General features: G+C 44.8%; 1 protein-coding gene across 1 annotated transcript in view; it reads left to right on the forward strand.

The window, feature by feature from the left end:
* gpr158a (G protein-coupled receptor 158a) overlaps nt 1–27,438 on the forward strand; it is a 777,085-nt gene that overhangs the window by 630,544 nt on the left and 119,103 nt on the right. The window contains exon 6 of the mRNA XM_070880082.1: nt 27,057–27,166. Coding sequence (XP_070736183.1) covers nt 27,057–27,166 — 110 coding nt within the window. The remainder of the gene's footprint in view (nt 1–27,056; nt 27,167–27,438) is intronic.

Raw genomic sequence — 27,438 nt, forward strand, 5'->3', positions numbered from 1 at the left:
TTTCCCCCCGACCACCATCTCCCACCCCGACCCGACCCCCCCCCCCCGGCACCCCCGACCCGACCATGGTCAACATCCCCAACCACGATCTTCCTCCCCCTTCTACCACCACCCCCACCAACCGACTACGATCTCTTCCCCCCCCGACTACGATCTCCCCCCCGGAACCGACCACGATCTCTCCCCCCGATAGGCAGGCAATCTACCAATCAAGCTGGCTGTCGGGCAAGAAACCTGCAGATAAAATTTAAAAGCGTCTTTTGCAATTATTACCCGCAGGACGTCTGGGAAACCCTTACCTCCGGGTTTCCCCCGGAGAGGACTCCTCTCCCCCGCTCCTTCCTGGCCTCCCTGTAAATATCGGGCCATTGATTCCTGCTGCCAACACATTGATTCCTGCAAAGCTATCTCGACCTTACAAAATGACTTAAAGAGGATTGGTGGTATGAAATGTTGTTTTTGTTTATTGTTGTAGGTATGAAGCAAATCCGGTATTATCAATACTTTATTGTAAACAATACATATAAGCACAAACTTCTGAATTAAGTGCTTAACAGCACTAAGAAAACTTTCATTGCAGGAGGCCTGCGCACAGATATGTCAGATGTACTGTCTTAAGAAGTAGCAAAACTTCAGTGTGAAAATTGCATTTTAATGGCTTATCCCTGTTATTCCTCCATTTGCTGAGTGAGATACTGGCCCTGTAATTTGCCGAAAACGTGGCACATCTACAGTGTACACCATTATTCTATCGCAGTTGCGCCAGGAAATTAGGGTGAGAGTGACGCCATTATTTACGCCACTCCATAATTTCCTGGTATTTTTGTACTGCTCTGCCATTACCCGTTGCCGAAAACAGTTAGAGGGTAATTATCATATCTCCCCCTCCTCCCACATTAGAATTAATGGCGATTGCGAATTTGCTGCATTCAATGCAATCTTAATGTCGCTGTCACTGAAACTGAAAAATAATGGTGCTGGATGCCTGGCATCAGCGTGATTCATGCGTTTGTTCAAGATGGTTTCAGCAGGAGTGTCCTTTCTGCTTCTGATGCCTCATTAGCCATACTAAGTGCACACAAGATCAATCTGAAGACAATCCCCAGACCCAGACCCATTATCATAAGTGGAATCGCAGTTACCACTTGTGTCTGCAGGAGCATAGAGTTTAAATTAGAAACCAATAAGTCATCGATCAAAGCACTCTCATTTAGATACATCATTTGGCATCGTAAGCATACCCATTGTAAGAACCATTAGGGTAATGCAATATTTCCTGTTACTTCATTTCTGTAGAGTTCAGCGCTTCAGTATTATCAATGTAACAAAGAAATCGCACAGCTAGATTATCTCCTACTGATGCGCTAAATTCTAATTATTCCCATTTTGATATCCTGTTGCTGATTCACAGTAAGAGTGGATATGAATTGGACCACAGCATATAGTTATATTCCTAATCTTTGCAACACAGGCAAGTAAGCAGACAATAGTCTGGTTCACATTGTGTAGAATAGCATGCAGTGTCTGCCTCAGGAAGCTAATTGTATAATAATGAATGGAGCAGAATAATGGTGAGTGCTTAACCTTCTCCATTCCATTTATGAAGTGAAGTAGTGAAATCTGCTTAGAACACTTTAGGTGGCTCTTAATACAGATTCAAACCTGACTGACAAATCAATTTATTAAGAATCACATTCAGGCAAATATTACAGAATACCACTGGTGGGCATGTTCTGAACCATAATATATTGGTATATTAATACATCAGGGCTTATGGAAACTCAAATGGCAATCAGAATTATTTGCAAACTACATGGTGGGATCAATACATTGGCCATTGAATGCGCTCTTCTGGCTGCTATGCTTGCTGCAGCATATTCTAGTCAGTTTGCCATCAAATTTTGAGGTCGGTTCACCACTGGAGGATTGGGGAGCGCAGTCGTCTAATTTAAGGCGTTCATCACCACTGCAGGGAATTCTGGGCCAATGAACGAGTAATACCCAGACAACATCCTAAGAATGGCCTTTGGGACGTCACCACATCTGATACTGTTACCACTGTATTTGGTCTGTTTTATAACTCTCCCCCTCCCATTCTCACTTGAGATTTTCAGGGGTTTTTTCAGACATCAATGGAACACAATTTGTCACAATTATAGCGCTCAATGGGGGAAAAGAAGTTTCAAAGGCAATTGGTTTCAAATCAAGTGATTGTAGGCGTGACCAAGCTATGTAGGAGCTAACTTATCTAATGGTAGCCCGTGGTGATTTTTCAGCAATAAAGTTTGATCTGTGATGTTGTGTCAAGTTTTCCAGTTGGATGGCCTCAATGTCCAGATTCACATAAAAAGAGTCGTCATTTGGTAGAGGCCCCAAAGGGCACCAGATGGTTAATGAACCACACGGCAACACAATTCAGGAGAGGACATGGAGAACCTTTTTCAATATTCTCCAAATAAACTGCTAAAGGAGCTTAATAGATTTTGAAGTATGAGCTGAAGCTTGAAATTGAACAGTTGTTAACCATTCACTGCATGTTTTACTTTATATACCAGTGGATCTCCAGTCACATTGCTTACAGTAAGTTGGAGAATGCACTGTTTAATAATGGCAAGAGTGTTATACCATTCAGTGCACAATTTATTATTCTGCAGCGAAAGTGCATCTGTGTTTACATGAATCTGGCCCTTTAAGAGCTCTAATTAATTGCTGTTGGACACATCCCAGGATCAAGCAGAGGCTAATCACTTTCTGCCTTTTTTTAAATACTTTTTGCTACTTCTTCATTATTAAGTTCCCTAAACATCCATTTGGGGTGTGTTGCTGTTTTTTGAAGATGAAAGTTGAGCCAATCAGGTGAAACGCTAGCGGTTTGCATTATTAAATGTGACATTTTAAAATGTATTGGATATGCTAGATACAAACTTACCACCAACTCTGCCTCCGCAAAATCCTGCAAATTCATTAGCAGAATAGGCGCACCAATGTCAGTGTTCTCTCTCAGACCACCGTCTGCCCCACCTGTGACAGAGACTGTAGATCCCACATTGGTCTCATCAGTCACCTTAGTTTAGTGTGGAAGCAAGTCATCCTCGACTCTGGGGGACTGCCTAAGAAGAAGAAGATGCATCCATCTACAATAAATAAAAAATCTTGCATACAATAAGCATCTTATAACACTTTTAATTTTCTTTATGCTTTTTCTGTTGTGCAAATTCCTCATGCTTGTACATCACACTTATCTGTCACACTTACATATACCTGCGTATACTTGTCATTGAGTTTTTCTAGTTCAATCCACAAAGTGGCATTATGCCATTGTTCGCTTGAGTATCAACTGCCTGAGGCCTGATATCCCCATCTGCCACTTTTCCCTCATCCATGCTTCAACTTACCCTAATACTGGTTGACTATTTTCCCCTCTCCTTCGGTATCTCACCATTCGCAACCATCCATGCCATTCACTTTTGCCAGAAATAATAGAAAAGCAAATTATAATTTAAATGGAGAAAAAAATGCAAAGTGCTGCAGTACAGAGAGACCTGGGGGTCCTTGTGCATGAAACACAAAAAGTGAGTATGTAGGTACAGCAAGTAATCAGGAAGGCAAATGGAATGTTGGCCTTTATTGCAAGGGGTATAGAGTATAAAAGCAGAGAAGTCCTGCTCCAACTGTACAGGGTATTGGTGAGGCCACAACTGGAGTACTTTGTACAGTTTTGGTCTCCATATTTAAGGAAGGATATACTTGCATTGGAGGCTGTTCAGAGAAGGTTCACTAGGTTGATTCCAGAGATGAGGGGGTTGGCTTATGAGGTGAGGTTGAGTTGGTTGGGCCTATACACATTGGAGTTCAGAAGAATGAGAGGTGATCTTATTGAAACTTATAAGATAATGAGGGGGCTCGACAAGGTGGATGCAGAGAAGATATTTCCACTCATAGGGGAAACTAAAACTATGGGAAATAGTCTCAGAATAAGGGGCCACCCATTTAAAACTGAGATGAGGAGAAATTTCTTCTCTCAGAGGGTTGTAAATCTATGGAATTCTCTGTGGAGGCTGGGTCATTGAATAAATTTAAGGTGGAGATAGACAGATTTTTGAGCGATAAGGGAGTAAAGGGTTATGAGGAGCGGGCAGGGAAGTGGAGCTGAGTCCATGATCAGATCAGCCATGATCTTATTAAATGGCGGAGCAGACTCGAGGGGCCAAATGGCCTACTCCTGCTCCTATTTCTTATGTTCTTATTTTGTTCTGCTCCCAACTAATGAGTTGCTGTTAGCAAAGTGCCAGGGCCATGTTCTGTGCTTGACTTTGACTCTGGTAAGTCTCTGCACTCTGATTTGCCAATCTCTATCCTCCTCATCCTCCAGCCCCAATGGCAGACCGAACAGCGCACTCATGTCGCCAAATAAGTTTGTGCATAAGCCCCTCCCCAAAAAAATAACTCCACAATTTTTGAACTCGGCTCGAGCAGCCAATACAGCCAGTAATAGCCACAAGCAGTCTAACCAGAGACTTAGCTGAATGTAGCTGAGGATCCCTTTGAAGAATACAGGCGCAGCCTCCTTCCCGACTGTTACCGCTGAGCATTTGTAGGTGGGTTTAACAATGAACCAATGAATGAACACGTTCTCAATGTTCAATTTGGAGTCAAAGTTCAATTCAAGAGTCCTTAACTAGGTGCCTATATTTGCATATATTTATTAGGCCCATGGTGCTTTCAGGCGCCTGGTGCACTTCTGGCACAGTTTCGGCACGGCAGATCATGACGCAAAATTTGGACATCTGACGCCAATTTTATGCAACATGTCTTGAGCTGTATTTTTTCCCCACTTTTCTGTTCTAGCGAACGGAGCCCAATTTCTCTGGTTTCTCCTAATTAACATCTCTCATTCTCGTGAATCCCTTTTCCTTCATGTCTTTCTGAAAGTAGTGTGCCCAAAGTATTCTCACTGCAGCCTAACCATTAGATTTTCCTTTATCATTTTACTTTTGTAATCTATGGCCCAGTCTATATTGATGAACTTGTCCTCCCACTTTTAAAGATTTGTGGGTATGAAATCCCTGTGGATGGAGAACAAGTATGCTGTCTGGCAGTGGACTGAAGCTTGGGAAATATGCTGTTCCACCAGGGAGAGTGGACATATATTCCACCTGTCACTCCTTGACTTCATAGAAACATAGAAAATAGGTGCAGGAGTAGGCCATTCGGCCCTTCGAGCCAGCACCACCATCAATAAGATCATGGCTGATCATTCCTTCAGTATCCCTTTCCTGCTTTCTCTCCATACCCCTTGATCCCCTTAACCGTAAGAGCCATATCTAACTCCCTCTTGAATATATCCAGTGAACTGGCATCAACAACTCTTTGCGGCAGGGAATTCCACATGTTAACAACTCTCTGAGTGAAGAAGTTTCTCCTCATCTCATTCCCAAATGGCCTACCCCTTATCCTAAGACTATGTTTCCTGGTTCTGGACTTCCCCAACATCGGGAACATTCTGCCCGCATCTAACCTGTCCAGTTCCGTCAGAATCTTATATGTTTCTATGAGATCCCCTCTCATCCTTCTAAACTCCAGTGAATGAAGACCCAGTTGATCCAGTCTCTCCTCATATGACAGCCCAGCCATCCCTGGAATCAGTCTGGTGAACCTTCGCTGCACTCTCTCAATAGCAAGAACGTCCTTCCTCAGACTAGACCAAAACTGAACACAATATTCCAGGTGAGAACCTCACTGAGGCCCTGTACTACTGCATTAAGACCTCCCTGCTTCTATATTCAAATCCCCTAGCTATGAAGGCCAACATACCATTTGCCTTCTTTACCGCCTGCTGTACCTGCGTGCCCACTTTCAGTGACTGATGGACCATGACACCCAGGTCTCTCTGCACCTCCCCTTTTCCTAGTCTGCCACCATTCAGATAATATTCTGCCTTCGTGGTTTTTGCCCCCAAAATGGATAACCTCACATTTATCCACATTATACTTCATCTGCCATGCATTTGCCCACTCACCTAACCTGTCCAAGTCACCCTGCAGCCTCATAGCATCCTCCTCACAGCTCACACTGCCACCCAGTTTAGTGTCATCTGCAAAATTGGAGATATTACACTCTATTCCTTCATCCAAATCGTTAATGTATATTGTAAAGAGCTGGGGTCCCAGCACTGAGCCCTGCAGCACTCCACTAGTCACTGCCTGCCATTCTGAAAAGGACCCATTTACCCCGACTCTCTGCTTCCTGTCTGCCAACCAGTTCTCTATCCACATCAGTATATGGGCCAATACCATGTGCTTTGATTTTGCACACCAATCTCTTGTGTGGGACCTTGTCAAAAGCCTTTTGAAAGTCCAAATACACCACCACCACTGGTTCTCCCTTGTCCATTCTGCTAGTTACATCCTCAAAGAATTCCAGAAGATTCGTCAGGCATGATTTCCCTTTCATAAATCCATGCTGACTTGGTCCGATCCTGTCACTGCTTTCCAAACTTCAAGGGAGTGTGTCTGAGGGCATTCCTGTGTTAGGTTAAGAATTCCTCCATTTACTACCTCAGTAAATCCATTGGAGCTTAACAACTGAGAGCTGGTCAGCGTTCCATGCAGGGCCTAGTCAAAGCCTCAGGACTGTACTGAGCAGAAGCGATTGATCCCAAATGGGATCAATTTCTGTTTTTGGAGTGGTAGTATGCTCCATTAGAAGCATTTTTTGTAATTCAAATTTTTCTTACTCATCTTACTTGCACTTCCTGAGCCTCAAGCCAACTCTCAGAGTAGCATAGTGCCGCTTTCATTTTCCTGGCCATTGTTGGGTGGTCTCCTCTGATGTATCCATGCATGTATGGGCATGCTACCCTGGATATTTAAATAACCCCCCAGCCTGCGATTTGGAATGAAGTTTGCATCAGGATCCAAAGGCAGGCAGAAGTTGTGTAGGACATAGGAACATAGGAACAGAAGTAGGCCACTCAGCCCTTCAAGCTTGTTGCACCGTTCGGTTAGATCATGGCTGTAATGTATTTGCTTCATGGGTTCTTGCTTACAAATTCATAGCAACACAACATTGCTATTAAGATTATCATCATAGGCGGTCCCTCGAGAGAGGATGACTTGCTTCCACATGAGTTCACAGATGTTTCAATGAAGGACCCGATGTTCCAGTCCTGAACTCCAATTGAAGAGGTGGAAGAAGCCTGTGCGTGGATTTTTTTAATGTGTGGTGACCGTTGCACATCAGCCACCATACGGGCTTGACAGAGCTAGACCTTTATCCAGTGGCAAGGGTTAACCAGGACGACTGGAGACCTGCTCTGCTGCATGGACCTAATGTGCACACATATCGCAGTGTGGGCAGGCCTGTGCTGCCTCTGGGCCCTCGCCTCTTCTGGGCCCCGTACCCTCATTTGCCCTACCTCTGCCACGATCTCTCGCCGCTCTTCCGCCACAAACATTCGTCACACCTCCACCACGATCCCTCAGCGCTCCTCCGCCACAAGACACTCGCCGCACCACCGCCACGATCTCCCGTTGCACCTCCACGGCAAACACTCGCCGGACCTCTGCCACAATCACCCACCGAATCTCAGCCACGATCCCTCGATCACTCGCCGCATCTCTGCCATGACCTTCCTGCTCCTCTGCTGTACCAGGGCCCCGCCGATGCTCCAAACAGCGACCTGGGTCCTGATGACATCACCCAGTCGCCCACCTCGAAGTCGTCGCACACTTGGAGCAGCTTGAGCTGGAAGTTTTAGTGGTATGCTCTTTTATCCTCTCGACCTGAAGAGGTGCTCTCACGTAGGTCGGGTGGCCCACGATGTTCCAGGGCCCGCCACTCCAGCTCTTTTTGTATCCCTGACTATCGTGGGCCACCCCGACCTGCGCGAAAACAATTCCGCAGGTCGGGGCTACAAAAAAAAGATCAAAACGAATATTGTTCTGGTGGTAGCAGTCTTCTATCTTATCTGAAATCAACCTCAGTTTTCTTCAGCTTGCCAGTGAGCCCTGAAGTGAAACATTTGATATAGTTTCTGGCTATTCTCATTGAAGCCAATATTTAAAGGCAAGTCATTTTGTGTTAGCCTGAATGGAATTATCTGTAGCAAAGTAATGCTGATAACTATCAATTTAATTTAAAATAGCACCAAATATTTCTGTCTTTAAAATGTTTATAACCAGGCTTCCAGCTTGTACTACACCAAACCTTCTTTTCGATGAAGCCATTTTATATGCAGTACATAGTGGCCCAGATTGTGTGGTCAGCGGTGAATAAATGGCGCTCACCATTCATTACACTTGCACTCAAAGATTCTATGGGCTTTCACACTGGAATTTGCAGTTAATTAGAAATCCAAAACAGTGTGGCGCCCTCTACAGGGGATCTGGGACCTGTGTGAACAGGGCAAGTAACTGTGTATCTCCTTAACTAATCATGTTGAACAATCCTTAGACACGCAGGCCTAGAAATTCAGAGATTTACCGCCAGCCGTTAAGGCCCAATTCAAGAAAAAATTGACGGCCACCGGATTTCTACCCGCTGCCGACAGGACCCACTGAGGCCGACATTTTTGGCTGGGCGGCAGTGCTGCTGATGTCGGCACTCACTATCATTATAGAGATTACGCAGATCATGACATCACACTCACTTGACGTCCAATCTGCCATTTAAGAGTGCGCTGTTCCACTTACCAGCCTATGTTAATAGCGACCAGCTGAGCAAGTGTTGACAAGCAAGAAGCATGATGGCAGCAGACTGAGCTTGGGCGGCAGCAACCTAAGATTGCACAAGAGTAGACTGAGCTTGGGTGGTATCAAGCTGAGACTTCATGAGAGCATTCTGAGCTTCCGATGCAGCACTAAGATTTTGGATCGCTTCTGTCTGTGCTGCAATGGCATCACATGCAGCATCATGTCTGGGGTCGACACGGTCTCGGGAGTTTTCTATCATTTCCAGCCTGGAAATCATGGACTCCAAGCTCTCCGCAAAGCCCCGTGCAATATTGGAAGCAGACTCCTCCATGCTCCTTGACATTGCCAAGAGGCTCTCTGGCAGGCTTGCCATTGCACCTGGCAATTTGGTGTGCATGCCCGTCATCCTTCTTCTGAAGGTCGCCCTATTGAGGTCCCTATCTGAGGCCTGTGCTGCAGACTTGTGTCGAACCCACCCTCCGAGGTGCTGGCCCTCAAGGTACTTTTTCCCCCTGGCCTTGCTGCAGCCCACTCATACCCAGTGCCTCACCTTGTGCAGATCCCACTTCTTCACTAGCCGCTAAAGTACGCGCGGTGAAAATTTCTGAGCTGATGTCTGTGAGTGACCGATGCGGTGACGCTGTGTCTTCTACTCCTTCCCCCTGTCTCGGGGATAGGCTGGCCTGGTGCTTGGTCTTGATTATCGGAAAACAGACAGGCACAATAGTCGGGTTATGGTGAGGGGAGGGTGGGTGGAAGCAAGATACGTATGCATACAGCATCAGCAGCTTGAAAGTGAGGTGTAAAAAGGAGGCCGGTTGCTATGGCCTCCATTATCTGCTGTCCAATAATCTCCAGCACTTTCTCCTCCAGCTGGCTGAGGTCCTGGATGGCAGCTTGCCTCCCACCCCGCCTGTCTGTCACTTCTCTCTCCAATTATGCGCCACCTTGGCCTGCAAGAGAAAGAGAAATGTGTGAGTGAGCGTGGTGCGATGTGTTTGGATGATGGACCTGCCATAGTCTGTGTGCAAGGTGCAAAATGTGGGTGTGAGTGTTGCAGCATTGGTAAGGTTGTGATGGTGAAGTGAAGATATGATCGTGAGGTCTGAGTAGTGATAGGCAGAGATTGTATTACGAACTAATTGGTTTATTAACAAAGGTGTAACAATCACGCTACACATTATCAGTTCATCCACTAGGCTCATCGTGGATGGCCTAGACCCAACTGATTGGGGGTTTATTGAGTCTTGTGAACATCATATGACTGGCTAAGCCACTCACAATGCAACAGCTCCACAAACCTGTGAGCATCCTCACCATTGCACGTATTACAATGGCTAATCTGTATCTTAGCGCCATCTACCCGTCTTGGTTGCCTATCAAAAATCTATCACTCTCAGTTGCACTCTACCACAATTCCACTGGCGGTCCCAGGATTTTGGCATTTGTGTATCCTCGGACTTTCTCTGCTCATGTATGCTGATGACACTCAGCTCTATCTCACCACCACTTCTCTTGACACCTTCACTGTCTCTGGTTTGTCATAGTCTTGTCCAACATCCAGTATTGCATGAGCAGAAATGTCTTAAATATTGGAAAGACCAAAGCCATTGGGGCTGCAATTCCCCTATTGTTCACCTTCCGTTGGCGCCTCTGGGGAGCGCGAATGGTGGGCGCTACCGGCTCTCGCGAAATTGTGCGGGAGTTAGCAGAGGCGCGAATCCATTGGCATCGCACCCCGCTGGTAGCAATCCCTTTTCACACCGCAGGTCGCAAACTGGGCTGCACATCCATCGCAGGGCGAAAGTTAAAGGGGAGGTGCACTGCGCAGGGCGCTGCCATTTTTTCCCGACTCTCCGGTCGGGCCGTTATACAGCGATATCGCGGGATCTGGGCCACGATCATGCTGGGCTGTGGCCACAGCACCCCTCATCCCTGGTGGCCCAGTGGAGGCCATCAAAGGGCCTAAAGAGCTCGCAGCATCCCTCCCCTTTAACAGAAGGGGAGGGGCATTAAAATGGGTCAGTGCTACATTGAGAGGCTGCCTGGCGTGCCACGATGTGCCCGGGTAGTGCCCTGATCCCCATCGCCACCCTCTCCCCCCCCCCCCCCCCCCAAAGGAAGTGGAATATCCAGCCCCGGAGCGGTTACCGGCCCCAACTGGGGCAATAGCCAATTTCACCCCCATTGTCTTCGGTCCCCACCACAAACTCTGTTCCCTGGATACTGTTTCCTTTCCTCTTCCTGGCAACTGTCTGATACTGAACCAGACTGTTCACAACCTTGCTGTCGTCTTTGACCCCGAGGTGAGCTTCCGACCACTTATTCACTCCACGACCAAGATTGCCTTTTCCACCTCTGTAACATCGTCCCACTGTGATCCTGCCTCAGCTCATCTGCTGCTGAAACCCTCATCCATGCTTGACTGTTCCAATGTTCTCCTGGCCAGTCTTCCACCTTCCACCCTACGTAAACTTGTGCTCATGCAAAACTCTGCTGCCTGTACCTGTTCACCCATCACCCCTGTGCTCACTGACCTCTATATTAAAATTCTCACCCTTGATTTCAAATCCCTCCATGGCCTTGCCCATTCCTAACTCTACAACCTACTTCAGCCCTACGAACTTTCGAGATCTCTGCGCTCCTCCAATTCTGGCATCTTGCGCATGCCCAATTTTAATCACTGCAGCATTGGTGGCCAAGGCCCCAAGCTCTGGAACTCCCTCCCTAAGCCTCTCTGCCTCTCTACTTCTCTTTCCTCCTTTAAGATGCTCCTTAAAACCTACCTCATTGTTATCTGTCCTAATATTTCCTTATGTGGCTTGGTGTCAAATTTTGATTCATAACGCTCCTGTGAAGCGCCTTGGAATGTTTTGCTATGTTAAAGGTGCTATATAAATAAAAGTTGTTGTTGCTCCTCTTCTAAATTCTTTTAAAGTTTTAGCATTTATTATATCTCATTATTCTGACCTATGACTTTTGGTGATTCAACCTCTCTGAGAAAAGAAGAACAGTTTTAAGGAATGGTGATAGTTAAAAGATCCTGGCTTTATGGCTGATTTGAACTGAATGGAAAAAATCCCTAATCCCAAAGTTCCTGTTCAACTTTAAGTACTGAACAGCCAGTGAATTCCATGTATATATACAAAGGAATTTAGAACTATAGAGAACTGAAGCATTGGAGTTTAGTCTTGAGCCACCACTAGAAATGGAAACGTTCCTTATTTACAAATGATAGTTAATGCTGTCCTTGCTGGTTAATCATTACAGAACTACACTGGCATTGTGAGTCTGCACTCTTTGGGCCCAAATTTCACCAAACCCTTTTTCCGATGCAGTCTCACGAGATGCGCCGACTTTGTGCGCTCAAAACGGCGCCAAAAAACTTACTAATGATTCTGGCCGCTCTGCTGTGTGTCCCGGCTCCTGGTGCAGCATTTCTCATGGAGTGGGGAGTGGAACTACAGCCCTGCGCCGAAAACAGTGCCGGCAGCTGCACACATGTGCAGTGGAGAGAAGCTCCTCGCCCTCCCAGCGCATCCTCCAGGCTGTGAGACGGACCTGATGCTCGCCGCCCCTATCCCTGGCCGAAGGGACGACCCGATGTTCACCGCTCCTATCCCTGGCCGAAGGCACGGCCCGATAATCTTCAACAGCACCTCCCGATAAAACATGGGCCAGCATGCAGCATTGTGGAGAGAACGTTGCTTTTTGTGTGGGCACATGTCAAATCGTTATGACCCAACACTGATTATGTTTTTCCTGGAGAGAAGTCCAGTCCCTCGGAGAAGTCCAGTCCCTCGGAGAGAAGTCCAGTCCCTCGGAGAAGTCCAGTCCCTCGGAGAGAAGTCCAGTCCCTCGGAGAGAAGTCCAGTCCCTCGGAGAGAAGTCCAGTCCCTCGGAGAGAAGTCCAGTCCCTCGGAGAAGTGTCCAGTCCCTCGGAGAAGTGTCCAGTCCCTCGGAGAAGTCCAGTCCCTCGGAGAGAAGTCCAGTCCCTCGGAGAAGTCCAGTCCCTCGGAGAGAAGTCCAGTCCCTCAGAGAAGTCAAGTCCCTTGGAGAGAAGTCCAGTCCCTTGGAGAGAAGTCGAGTCCCTCAGAGAAGTCAAGTCCTTTGGAGAGAAGTCCAGTCCCTCGGAGAGAAGCCAAGTCCCTTGGGGTGCCAAGTTAGGAAGGTAGGACTTAAGTTTTATTTTTTATTTTTTATTTTGTATTTATTATTGATGGTTTTTATGCTTCTTTAATGTTGTTGTGAAGGTGTTTAGTGCTTTGCAAGATCCTCTGTGCTTCCCTTCCCCCACCGCCCCCCCCCCCCATCTCTGGCTACCTGCGCTGATTTCTTAATTCTCCGCAAGGGTTTTCTGTGCGGCAAAAGTGGCCACATACGCTGGTCTAAGTTAGTTTGGAGCAACTATTAGCTGTCCAAACTGGCTTAAATGGCCAAGGCTGGCAACATCTCCTTTTAAAAAAAAAACTACACTAAAAAAAATCCTAACTAACTCACTTACACTGGCGCAAATTAAATGTGCAGAATGGGGATTTTTAAGATACTCCAGAAAAATCAAGTTGCTCCAAAAAAAACGGAGCAACTCCTGGGCAAATTTGGGCCCTTTGACCTTTCATTCCTGCTGACTCCAACAAAGGCGTTCACATTTAGAGTCCATTATCGCACGTGAAATGGAGAACATTGATTACAAATAATTTTATCAGTGTGTAATCAATGGAAGTCGGAATACTGAGATTGATTTTTCTAGTATAAAACATTTTTGCATCAATGAGGTAATCTTGCTAATACTTCCTTCATTGATCACCCTTAAACTTGATGCACACTATTGCTGAGGAAATGGCTTAAAATGGAGTGTTATCGTCATGCATTGGATCTCTTTTACAGAGCACAGTTGATTTAGAAGCATTGATGTATTTATTGTTATTAATCGAGGAATGCAAGACGGGCACCTAGTGTAACATATTGATCTGGATAACAGATGCTGATAAATGTTTGCATAAAATTGCAGTTAGGTCTATGCAAAACTTTAGGGGCTATAGTTTTGCTGTGGAAATAACGTTGGTGCTAACAATGCTCACCGTTATTTACGTGGAAATCGGACAGCAACTTCTGACGACCAACATGCGCAGTTAAACGCAGAAATCTATTGGTTGCTGCCTGAAATGCCCTGCTCCGCCAAAAGCTTCCCGAAAACGGCATCTTGCTGTCTGGCTCCCCATTCAAATACATATAATGGCATGAAGTTCTTGTATTCACCTGAAATAGTTAGGGCTTGTCCATTCCACCCTTTTAACGGCGTAGTAAATGTTAATTACCTGTACTGTCAAACAGTCTCTCTGTGACTGAAAATTAACTTTTATCAGTGTGGAGTCTCATTCCTTCAGATTTTAATTATTGTTGCAAATTTTAAAAAAATTGCAGTAAAACTTTTTTAAAACTTTTTGTTCTGTCTCTTTTATCTCTCTAACTTGATCCAGTCTTTCTTTCCCTCTCTTTATTTTGCTTCGTGTAACTTGATTGACATTGAATTAGATGTTCGAACTGACACTTCCTAGTTCAACCTGATTGGTTAAGGAGATATGCAGTTGCTTGCACTGTTCACACAGGTCTCAGACGCTCTGTAGAGGGTGCTGCACTTTTTGGCTTTCTAATTTACAGTAAGTTCCAGTGCAAAACCCCATAGAAAGTCTATAGGCAAGTGCAAGTGTAATGAATGGCTGGGGCTGTTTGTTCGCCACTGAGAGCAAAATCCGGCCCAATGTACATGATGACCTAATTGTATTGCATCTGGCATGTATTGCAATCTGCAATTAAATGTAACAAGCCTTGAAAAAAAATCATACATTTTGGAATATTTTGAGTGAAATTCAAGTTTGGTCTAATACAAGTTTGGACTTTTTTTTAGTGATATAATAAATTAGGATGGGGATGTTAGAATTCACTGGGTTACAAAAAAAAATGCTATGACTGAACCTTTGATCTGTAGAAATGATGGTAATGTCATAAGATTTTACATTGAGTTACTGACAAGATATTGTGCAGGGGGATCACTTGTTCATTGTGAGTGTCTTTGTACAAGCAATCATCCAAGCAGCTTAAAAGTTATTTGCCTGCGTTAAGGACACATGTCCAGATGGTATGGAGCATCAGTTGGTGAAGCCGGGAGCAGTTCCTCCTCCTCAGTGAAGCCCGGACCTGGACTATGGGGGGAATTTTTACTTGCCGACGCACTGGGAAGGGGTGGGTCTGATAGCACATGGGAAACCCGGAAGTAAGTGCAGCGTGTCTATCAGTGGCTTTTTAACCCAGCCACTGCATTTGTATCTGACTTCCGGGTTTCCCGACCGATCAGGTTGAGCAGGCGTGACAACGACTCACATGAGTTGACTGCTTTTTAAAAGGATTCTGCAAAGGTGACATTTGATGAATTCTGTAGTTGGGAGAACAACACAAAGAACTGTCAGAATGGAGTCCCAATCTTCCAAGTCTGCACCTCGCTTCAGTGATGCCTCCCTGCACGTGATGCGGGGGCTGTAAGGGGCCCGCGGGGAGATACTTGGGGTGAAATCCGGTATCTGGGTAGTAACAGCCGCGAAGTCCCACGCCACGACCTATATTGGGCCTACCGCCCCAGGGAGGAAGTGGCGTGCAAAATTCTGTTCCACCTTCTCTCGGGGGTGGGAGCAGGGCGCAAAGGCATGCACAGTTTGCGGTGGGATACATAGCGCTGATACATCGACAGGGCCATCCCCTTCCATTAAAGGGGAGGGTCAAGCTGCCGACTCTACGGATGGGAAATGGGACCATCGCTGGAACACCAGGGAGCGGGGTGCGGTGGCAGCAACCCGGCACACAAGCGGAGTGCCAGGCTCCAAGATCGTGGCACGGACCCCACGATGGACAATCAAGAAGGCCGCCGCCGGTAAGTCAGCCATTTTATTTTCCTGTTGTACCTCACCTTTAATTTTTGCCCTGCGAGCGCCCGGGGCAGCTTCACGGGGCGCAACAGAATTTTCACTCCGGGGAATAAACGGGTCGCTGCGCACAGTGATGACGTCATCTTCGTTGGTGCAGTGGTGCGGGCGCTACTGGTTACCGCTGCCGCTAGTGGGCAGGAGGGTTCAGGTGAGCAAAAATGTAAAAAGTCAAAGGATAAGGAAAAGGTAATAGAGCAGAGTAGCACTGGGGGAAATGAAAACCAGACGACCAGGAAGAAACAGAATGTATAAACATAAAAGTGACTCAGAAATTGGGGTCAAAGCAGGAAAAAATGGTAATAAAACAAATTTAAAAGCTCTTTATCTGAATGCATGCAGTATTTGTAACAAAACAGATGAGTTGACGGCACAAATAGATACAAATGGGTATGATCGGATAGCCATTATAGAGACGTGGTTGCAAGGTGACCAAGGCTGGGAACTAAATGTTCAGGGGTATTTGACAATTCAGAAGGACAGACAGAAAGGAAAAGGAGGTGGGGTAGCTCTGTTAATAAAGGATGAGATCAGTGCATTAGTGAGAAATGATATTGGCTCAGAATATCAAGATGTTGAATCAGTTTGGATGGAGATAAGCAATAATAAAGGGGAAAAGTCACTGGTGGGCATAGTCTATAGGCCCCTTAACAATAGCTACACTGTTGGACAGAGTATAAATCAAGAAATAATAGAGGCTTGTAAATAAGGAACGGCAATAATCATGGGTGATTTTAACCTTCATATTGATTGGACAAAGCATATTGGCCAGGGTAGCCTTGAGGAAGAGCTCATAGAGTGTATCCGGAATAGTTTATTTGAACAATACATTGCGCAAGCAACCAGGGAGCAGGCCATCTTAGATCTGGTACTGTGTAATGAGACAGGATTAATAAACAAACTGCTAGTTAAAGGATCCTCTAGGAATGAGTGACAATAACATGGTTGAATTTCAAATTCAGTTGGAGGGTGAGAAAGTTGGATCTCAAACCAAATAAAGGAGACTACAAAGGTATAAAGTCAGAGTTGGCTAAAATGGACTGGGAAAATAGATTAAGGTGTGGGATGGTTGATGAGCAGTGGCAGATATTTAAGAAGATATTTCATAATATAGAAAACATAGAAAATAGGTGCAGGAGTAGGCCATTCGACCCTTTGAGCCTGCACCGCCATTCAATGAGTTCATGGCTGAACATAGAAACATAAAAACATAGAAAATAGGTGCAGGAGTAGGCCATTCAGCCCTTCTAGCCTGCACCACCATTCAATGAGTTCATGGCTGAACATGCAACTTCAGTACCCCATTCCTGCTTTCTTGCCATACCCCTTGATCCCCCTAGTAGTAAGGACTTCATCTAACTCCTTCTTGAATATATTTAGTGAATTGGCCTCAACAACTTTCTGTGGTAGAGAATTCCACAGGTTCACCACTCTCTGGGTGAAGAAGTTTCTCCTCATCTCGGTCCTAAATGGCTTACCCCTTATCCTTAGACTGTGACCCCTGGTTCTGGACTTCCCCAACATTGGGAACATTCTTCCTGCATCTTCCCTGTCTAAACCCATCAGAATTTTAAACATTTCTATGAGGTCCCCTCTCATTCGTCTGAACTCCAGTGAATACAAGCCCAGTTGATCCAGTCTTTCTTGATATGTCAGTCCCGCCATCCTGGAAATCAGTCTGGTGAACCTTCGCTGCACTCCCTCAATAGCAAAATGTCCTTCCTCAAGTGAGGAGACCAAAACTGTAACTCTCAACAAAAATATATCCCAATGAGAAGGAAAGACTGTAAGAGACGGGATAACCATATGTGGCTAACTAAGGAAATAAGTTATGGTATCAAATTGAAAACAAGGGAATACAATGTGGCCAAGACGATTGGGAGGCCAGAGGATTGGGAAACTTTTAAAAGCAAACAAAGAACGACTAAAAAATAATAGAGGGAAGATAGATTATAAAAGTAAACTAGCACGAAATATAAAAACAGATAGTAAGAGTTTCTACAGGTACATAAAAAGGAAAAGAGTGACTAAAGTAAATGTTGGTCCCCGAGACGATGGGACTGGGATTAATAATGGGGAGCAGGGAAATAGCAGAGACCTTGAACAAATATTTTGTATCAGTCTTCACATTAGAAGACACTAAAAACACCCCAATAGTGGATAATCGAGGGGCTATAGGGAGGGAGGAACTTAATACAATCACTATCACTAAAGAAGTAGTACTCAGTAAAATAATGGGACTAAAGGTGGACAAGTCCCCTGGACCTGATGGCTTGCATCCTAGGTTCTTAAAAGAGGTGGCTGCAGAGATAGTGGTTGCATTGGTTGTAATCTATCAAAATTCCCTGGATTCTGGAAAACTGAAAATGTAACGCCTCTATTTAAAAAAGGAGGCAGACAGAAAGCAGGAAACTATAGACCAGTTAGCCTAACATCTGTCATTGGGAAAATACTGGAGTCCATTGTTAAGGAAGCAGTAGCAGGACATTTGGAAAAGCATAATTCAATCAAGCAGAATCAGCATGGTTTTATCAAAGGGAAATCGTGTTTGACAAATTTGCTGGAGTTCTTTGAGGATGTAACGAGCAGCGTGGATAAGGGGGAACCAGTGGATGTGGTGTATTTGGATTTCCAGAAGGCATTTTATAAGGTGCCACATAAAAGGTTACTATGCAAGATAAAAGTTCACGGGGTTGGGGGTAATATATTACCATGGATTGAGGATTGGCTAACTAACAGAAAACACAGAGTCAGGATAAACGGGTCATATTCCGGTTGGCGAACAGTAACCAGTGGGGTGCCGCAGGGATTGGTGCTGGGGCCTCGACTATTTACAATCTATATTACTGACTTGGATGAAGGGACTGAGTATAATGTAGCCAGGTTTGCTGATGGTACAAAAATGGTTGGGAAAGCAAATTGTGAGCAGGACACAAAAAAATCTGCAAAGGGATATAGACAGGTAAGTGAGTCGGCAAAAAATTGGCAGATGGAGTACAATGTGGGAAAATGTGAGGTTGACTATTTTTTCAGAAAAATAGAAAAACAAATTATAATTTAAATGGAGAATAATTACAAAGTGCTGCAGTACAGAGGGACCTGGGGATCCTTGTGCATGAAACACAAAAAGTTAGTATGCAGGTATAGCAAGTAATCAGGAAGGCAAATGGAATGTTGGCCTTTATTGCAAGGGGGATAGAATATAAAAGCAGAGAAGTCCTGCTACAACTGTACAGGGTATTGGTAAGACCACACCTGGAGTACTGTGTACAGTTTTGGTCTCTGAATTTAAGGAAGGATATACTTGCATTGGAGGCTGTTCAGAGAAGGTTCACCAGTTTGATTCCAGAGATGAAGAGGTTGACTTATGAAGATAGGTTGAGTAGGTTGGGCCTATACTCATTGGATTCAGAAGAATGAAAGGTAATCTTATCGAAACTTATAAGATAATGAGGGGGCTCGACAAGTGTCGATGCAGAGAGGATGTTTCCCCTCATGGGGGAAATCTAGAACTAGGGGGCATAGTCTCAGAATAAGGGACCGCCCATTTAAAACTGAGATGAGGAGGAATTTCTTCTCTGAGGGTTGTAAATCTGTGGAATTCTCTGCCTCAGAGAGCTGTGGAGGCTGAGTCACTGAATATATTTAAGGCAGAGATAGACAGATTTTTGAACAATAAGGGAATAAAGGGTTATAGGGGGCAGGCAGGGAAGTGGAGCTGAGTCCATGATCAGATCAGCCAGAATTTTATTAAATGGCAGAACAGGCTCACGGGGCAAAATGGCCTACTCCTGCTCCTATTTCTTATGTTCTTCTTATGTTCTTAAACTCCCATAGAATTTTGCAGGAGTCGGTAGCGGTGCCGTGCCCAGACGAAAAGTAATCTGTCCCTCGAGGTGCAAATGACCTAAATTTTTCGCCCAATTTTCCCTACTGACAGGAGGAAGAAGCCTGCCAGTGAAAATAAGAAGGGTTGAGTTAAGCAGCAGAAGTGTGGTGCCACGTTTCTGGATTTAGTGTGGAAAGTGGTTTAATGACCTAAGCAGGGCAGGAAAGTTGAGTACAGTGGCACATTCACCTACATCCTGCTGTGCATATCACGCCAACCCCCTTACGCTGTCGTCTCAAGCCTACTCCAGCACATCACTCCTCACAACAACTTACCTTGCAGGTACACCCATCCCTCTGTGCCTCTGCATTTTCTCACATTCCCATCTCTCCATCCACCACTGGCATTCTCACACCTCTCCCTGATAGTCACCATTAACAAATGCTCTCCATCCATCTGTTCAACACGTGCCATTACACTCACTCTTCTTTCCCTCCTTGCATGAAAAGAGAGCTCAGGACACAAGGGAGAGGCTGAAAAACGGAGGTGGTCATCCATCAATCTCACAACTGACAGCTGCAGAGGAGGCGACACCGGACATCAGCAGTCTCGGTGTGCATGGCAGTCGGAGATAGGGAGATGAGTGCCTCCAAGCTACCTGTTGACAGAATTAAATATCAGACAGCCACATTACTTGCAACATTCGCTTATGTTGACTTGATGTCAGCAGCGAGTGAAATATGATCATGCGCATATTAATCACTTAAAATATTCTTACCTTGACAGTTTTAATTCATGTCTTTAATCTTCCACGGGGCTATCAAGCGTCCCACAGGAGGAGGTGCAGGAGGATGACGATGATACCTCAGAGGAGGCCACTCACTCTGAGGGTGCCCCATCATGGGACTCATGCAGACCATGCACCAGCTCTGATACTCACACTTCGTGGGACTGGTAAGGAAGTTAGTTGGGTTTTCACCAATTGACTCACACATCACAAGTGAGCAAGTAGATAGTGGGGATAGCGACAGGAGTAGAGAGTACATCTCTACTCAGTAGAGTACATCTGAGCTCTGCTCAGCTGGACGCAGATGTTGAACCTCGGGGGCCATCGACGTAGAGGATATTTCTGGAGCAGCAGCATGTGCGATGTACTGGCAGGCTTTCCAGCCACACTGTGTATGCTTGCAGAGAGATTGGAATAGTCCATCTCAAGCATGCGTGGCATGATGTTTGCAGGCATTTGCGACGATGTCTTTGAATATGGAAAGAGTGGCCACCTGCATGGAGCATCAAACGCGGCAATCAAACAAGTGCATGCAGACCTTCGCCAATGGCTTACATACTATGAATGCCACCTTAAATAGGATTGATGAAACCCTAGCCTTGGCCGTTCATCTGATCTGCAGCAAAGTGCTCTCCAGCTCATTGCTACTAGGGAAATGTGGATGGGCCATAAGAGGGATCATTGTGAAAGGGGACATGGAAGTAGAGACATGGCTCAATCCGCTTCCACTTATCACCTGTTGCCCGCTCCCATGCTCAGTAAGTACCCTATATGCTGCCTTCTGTCCCTGCATAAGTGCAGATGGAACAGTCTTTGGTGAGGTCCTCATGGGCTCCAAAACCCAGAGGATGTCGGCCAAGAGCATTTGAGCAGTCAGAGCGGCGATGTGAGCAGCTTGCCTCAAGCTCTGCATATCACACCATATAGAAGTGCTAGGAAGAGGAAGGGTAAAGATTTGTAGTTGTTCAAGGGTACGCACATGGGTGTGTTACACAGTGTTAGGTTGTTAAGCTTCTATTTTATTTTAGAACCACACAAATATTTTTTGCCACCACTTTTCCGTGTTGCCCATTTTTGGTTGCTGACTGGCAAGTGGCCTTTTCACTTGTGATGAGTTGTAACACAAGACTTAACGTCGAGCACTGGGGGGCTGTGAAAGGAATGCTTGGTTGTTTGCAGGACTGCTTTCTGTTGGGGGAAGTGGGGTGGGTAGGAGGTGAGTATTGCATGTGGCTGCCACATGGGTGCACTGGTGGAACCTAACTGAACCTTGCGATGAGAGCGACCCGGGCAGCAATGTGCGCGGTTGCGGGTGCATTGGCCGCATCACGTTCCTCCTCCTCTCAAGAGGCTCTGTGCTCTGCGCCTCGTACCTCCTGAAGGTCCAAACCTCGCTGCTGTGCAATGTTGTGCAGAGCGCAGCACACCACGACCATTCTGGAGACCCTGGCTGGTGCAAATTGAAAGGATCTTCCACACCTCTTGAGGAACCTGAAGCGTATCTTCAGCATGCCGGTTGCTTGCTCAATGACACATCTCGTTGTCATATAGCTTTCATTGTATCACTCCGGGGGCCTCATTGGTTGGGTTCCTTACGGGTGTCATCATCCAGGTTTTAAATGGGTATCCCTTGTCTCTAAGCAGCCAGTCGGTAAGTCTGCTTCGAGGTGTGAAGAGATCAGGCAGGGTGAACATGTGCAGGATGAAAGCACCATGCAGCTGCATGGGAATCTTGTGGTCACCTGCATAAACATTTGTTTGTGGTTGCGCACCAACTGCACATTGATGGAGTGGAAGCCCTTGCAGTTGATAAATACTCCTGGATGATCTGGGGGTGCCGTCGTTGCCACATGCATGCAGTCGTTGATGCCCTGATATGTGGGAAGCCAGCCAGAGCCACAAACCCGAGCGCTTGCTCGCTCTGACTGGCATCATAGGTGGCAATGTGTGCATAATTGCCTGCCCTGGCAAACATGGTATTAATCATTTGTCTTATGCATTTGTGGGCTGTTGACTGCGAGATCCTACAAATGTCTCCGACGGAGCCCTGGAAGCATCCAGAGGCAAAAAGGCTTAGTGCAGTGGTGACTTTGACAGCCAATGGTAAAGCGTGGCCACTCTGTCTACTTGTCAGTAGACCTTAAGACCCTGAGCCTCCTGAGACACTGGTGTTCTGACAAGTCCAGGAAGCTGTCAGCCGTGGCTCAGTGGGTAGCACTCTCGCCTCTGAGTCAGAAGGTTGTGGGTTCAAGTCCCACGCTAGGGATTTAAGCATATAAATCTTGGCTGACACTCCAGTGCAGTGCTGAGGGAATGCTGCATTGTTGGTGGTGGCATCTTTTGGATGAGATGTTAAACCGAGGCCCCGTCTGCACTCTCAACTGGATGTAAAAGATCCCATGGAACTATTTCGAAGAACAGCAGGGGAATTATCCCCAGTATCCTGGCCAATATTTCTCCCTCTATCAACATGAAAAAAAAGATTATGTGGTCATTATCACATTGCTGTTTATGGGAACTTGCTTGTACACAAATTGCCTGCCGTATTTCCTACATTACAACAGTGACTACACTCCAAAAGTACTTCATTGGCTGCATTTGAGACATCTGGTTGTCGTGAAAGGTGCTGTATAAATTCAAGTCTTTCTTTCTTTCTACCCTGTGTTGCGGGTATAGTCTTTTGCACGCTGCACCTCTCTGCTCCTCCTCTCTCCTGTGGAGCGACAGGTCTGTGAGGAGCAGGCTGGTGCTGCTCCTGCTACTGGTGCTGTTGATGCTGCTGGTCATCTTGGTCCTCATCTGAGGTCCAAAGTAAAAGAACATAAGCTGTACCCCTGCTGTTCTGATAGATTAGAACTGCAAAGTGGAGATCAATTGTACAAACCTCCAAAGTAGTGAAAATAACCTGTAAAGTCATGAAAGTAACCTCCAGATAGTGAAAGTCACCTCTCAACACAAGTACTGTGAGCAAAAGCCTTTCACATAATTAGGCAAGAAAGCTGTGAGGTTTCAGTACTTATTGGCATATTTCCCTGTCATTTTTTCAGCCCCCTCAATTGCCGCTGTGCTCTCACCTTGCTTTCACTGGCAAGTTCCAGGAAGCCCGGGAAACCTGGGCACCCCCAGTTAAATCCCAAAACTCATGTTACTATCGCTCTAATTGAGCGATTAACATATTGAAATTGACAATCCGCCTCTCCCGATGCGTTGTAAATTTCCGTGCTTTTAACACCCCTCCCACTCCTGATCCCACTTGCTCCTACAGATAAAAATTCTCCCCTAGGTGTTCACCCTTGGTGAAACCTGAAATTGTTCCGTTAAATTGGGAGCTGTCTGTTTATCTGCAAAGAAATACAGATATGTTTTCCTGCGTTAACTGTAGAGTCAATGATGGAGCCTGGAAGACATCATTGTAGAGGTCGTCAATGCGTGGGATTTGCCAGCGTCTGGTTTAAAGGGGCAACTGTTTCGATGTTGGATATTTATGAGGACCAGAAACAATAGGCCTGAAATAATAATAGAATCTAATTAGTTTTAAATAGAAGCAGCAGGAAAGGTGGTAGTCTGTTCTGATTTTCTATAAGGCCACCCAGTCTTCTCCGAAGAGTAAATGATGCCTAAATTTGACTCACCAAACTGTCTGATATCAGCCAGTTTGGATTATATTAACATTTACACTACCAACCTTTCATCTGGATCTGCCCAAGCTATGGACTGAATTAATCCTTTCTTGCCAAATATCCAAGAGCTCAGAGCACAAAGTCATGAACTAACAATTTATTTATGACCTTAAAATCATAGATGAAACTTGACGTTGGCAGAGCACAACACGGGTGGTAGTGGATCAGCTGTCCATTATATGCCCGCCGATCCACTACTGCCCATTTTGTACCCTCGTTGAAGCTGAATGTCATCCCCAAAGTTAGCCACACTTAAACTTAAATGAGTGTGTAAATAATATGGGTTAATTAGCAAAATAAATAAGAAGTTACAAGGGCAGTTCAGCTACGTCACAGTGATTCAGCCTTAATCGCTTGTTAATTATAAATTTAGAGTTGAAATCAGCATCTGAGATTGATATAAATTGGCAAGATTAATTTAGGATTAGACTCCTTAGATAGCTGACAAGTTAATAGCATTACATAGCCAATTTATTGAATAGATTACTGTCTATATGCTTGTAGTTAGCAATGTTTCCATAATTTATACAACCTTGTCTTTATGAGCTGATGTGGATGAATTGATCATCTCAACCTTCCTGTAGGAGGATGCTGTTAGCCTTCTGAGATGTCAGAGTGATGAACCTCTGTCTGAATAGGGGCAATCCATTCATTCTGGATACCTCACTCCTTGGTAAATTCACCTCCACTCTAGTAGCTGTATCTAGACTAGCTGACTCACATCTCACCTCCCTTTGATTTCAGGGAAACGTACATCTAAATATCTCTGCTTGTATCTGGCTGGTATAACCATACAATCTTAACTTCTGTAACGTTCCGCTCTCCCTGTTAGAGGTGTACTTTCTGATTTGACAGAGATACCCTCCTACATATACCAGACAAAGAACTTCTACGCCTTCTACTGCAAACACTACTACAAAAACTAAAAGTAATAACTAAGGAGTGGAGCATGAGGAGCTTATTGTCAAAAGCACCATCTTATATAATCTTTTATTTCCAAAGAAACTTCCTCATTTCTGTTGACCAATCTGAGTGATACATGTTAGAAGAGTTCAGCCCTTTGGATGTCAATCACCTCACACACCCATATTGGTGTCCCTGATGACTCCGAAACCAAAGAAGTAGTGACACCTAGACATGCCTGGTTACTTGTTTACTCTCCAGCTTCTCAGGTCTTTGCTCACAAAGGGTCTTACCCAGGTCCAGATAAGGCAGGACACCTTTATCCCTTTTAATGAGCCATCCCCGGATCTGTGGTCTTGATTGTTTATCTTCTATCTGTGGCGAGGGATGCTTTGTTTGTATAAGCTTTTGTAGTTTAATTAGCATTAGCCCTTTTCCTTCACAACGTTCAGTCTGACTATTGTCTCCATTTTGAGGACCCATTTAAGGCAATTCTTAGTACATTTCTCCTACAAGTTTGCTGAGGTATTGTGGAGCAAGGTTGTGGGGGGATTTGAAGAGGAAAAGAATGTCAATTCAACGTGCCAGGGAATAGTGAAGGAGGGAGAAGAAACATGAGAAAGAACATCTGTTGCTTGGACTTTGGGATCACATGTCTTTTAGCACACTGAGAGAGCTATATTAGAATGTTATACAGGAAATGCTGGAAATCTCAGCAGGTCAGGCAGCACCTGTGGAGAGGAAGCAGAGTTAATGTTTTGGGTCGATAATCCTTGGTCAGAAAGGTCATCGACCCGAAACGTTAACTCTACTTCCTCTCCACAGATGCTGCCTGACCTGCTGAGATTTCCAGCATTTTCTGTTTTTATTCCAGATTCCATCATCTGCAGTATTTTGCTTTTGTATTAGAATGTTATACACCTCATTCCTTCTATGACACATTGTAGTCACAAATTGTGTTTCCTGTGGTTCAGATAGTTCAAGTTCTTGCATGCTTCAGCAAAAATGTAAATATTTCCTCAAATAAGTCAAAATAGAGTTTTTTCATATGACCTCAGTATTAGTTGGGGCATAGTATTTTTGCACGATATGTCACTTCTTGTGGTGAATTGGTTCCAGAAAGCCTATGATGTCAACTGAAAGATGTCCTTATTGCCTTATTAGGGCATGACCACTGACATTTGTAACCAACGGGTTCTATCTTGTCCAATATTGTAACTTTGCACTTGAGCTATGATCTGATTAGTGGAAAGATGAACTGTTCTGATTAAACCTGATCTGCTGTGTTCATTGACAAACATTTTCATGCTATGCTTTCAACTTCACTACAAATGTTTCTTTCTGCCATGCAGTTTTCAGAATTATTTATTGTTGAATTTATTGCAATTGCTGTTAAAGAGCTAAAGTTAAATTAGCAACATTTCATCACCTCAAATATCCTGAGCTTTCAAACTCTGTAAACACTGCATTCATAACACTTAGAACATGAAAGGCAGATCTACTCTGCTGCCATTTACAGAATAGCTGTTGGACTACTGATTTACAAATATCATTTATTAAAAATCCTTTTGCAGCACAGCTGATAGAGCATGAAATATATTTATAAGGCTATTACATATTTTCTTTTAATTTTATAAGTTCAGATTTATTAACAATGTAGAATATGTGTTTATTTTATATGTACCTACATCTTGCTAAGAGAACATCAATACAATTTTTCAGATTATGGAGAAAAGGAGAGTTGTGTTCAACAAAATTCAAAGGGGCCTCCTTTAAACAAGTGGACATAGAAACTATGGTGTACAATAAGTTAGTACAGGGTACACTACCCTTCCACCTCTGGGTTTGAATCCTAGCTCAAAGGATGAAAGCCTCCTCTCTGCTGGTTGCGATACATCTAAAGCACCCTGAACTATCTAAAGCTCCCAGTTCATAGTGGAAGTGAGTCCATATCACCCAACTGATACTAAATGAACATTCTCATCCTGAGGTTTGGATGGTATTTAAAGAGACTTTTTTTATTGAGATTAAGAGGGATTAGAATGATGGAAGATTTACTTTCCATTTTTGCCTGTCTGACCCGAGACTGCTTTATGCTGACACCGCGTACACCAAGTGTTAAATTCACCAGAACTGATACCATCATTTTGATGAGCCCAAACGTTTACCTTTGTTTTCTTCCTGCAGGTTGTTATACTATACTTTGAGCCAAGTATATTCCGATGTATTATTCTTCGGTGGGTTCGTCTTCTAGGCTTTGCAATTGTTTATGGAACCGTAACTCTCAAGTTGTACAGGTACTGTCTCCCTGTTATCTCACATGCTTCTTCACAGCCACCCATTATGTACGTGCCTATTGATCTGCAAATGATTGCCTGAGTATACAGGTTAAGAGCTTGCACTGTGTTCAACAGTTTTGTGTATCCTTGTTAAATATTAATATATTATTTGTTAGCTGGCAAGTTGAAAAACTTCTGTGCATTATAAAATGTATTTTTCCATTGACACACACCCCGTGCAAAACCTCACCCACCAGGAGCACATTTGGGGAAAGTTCCCACAGGCAACT

Source organism: Pristiophorus japonicus, chromosome 5, assembly GCF_044704955.1.
Source record: "Pristiophorus japonicus isolate sPriJap1 chromosome 5, sPriJap1.hap1, whole genome shotgun sequence".
NCBI classification, from domain to species: domain Eukaryota; kingdom Metazoa; phylum Chordata; class Chondrichthyes; family Pristiophoridae; genus Pristiophorus; species Pristiophorus japonicus.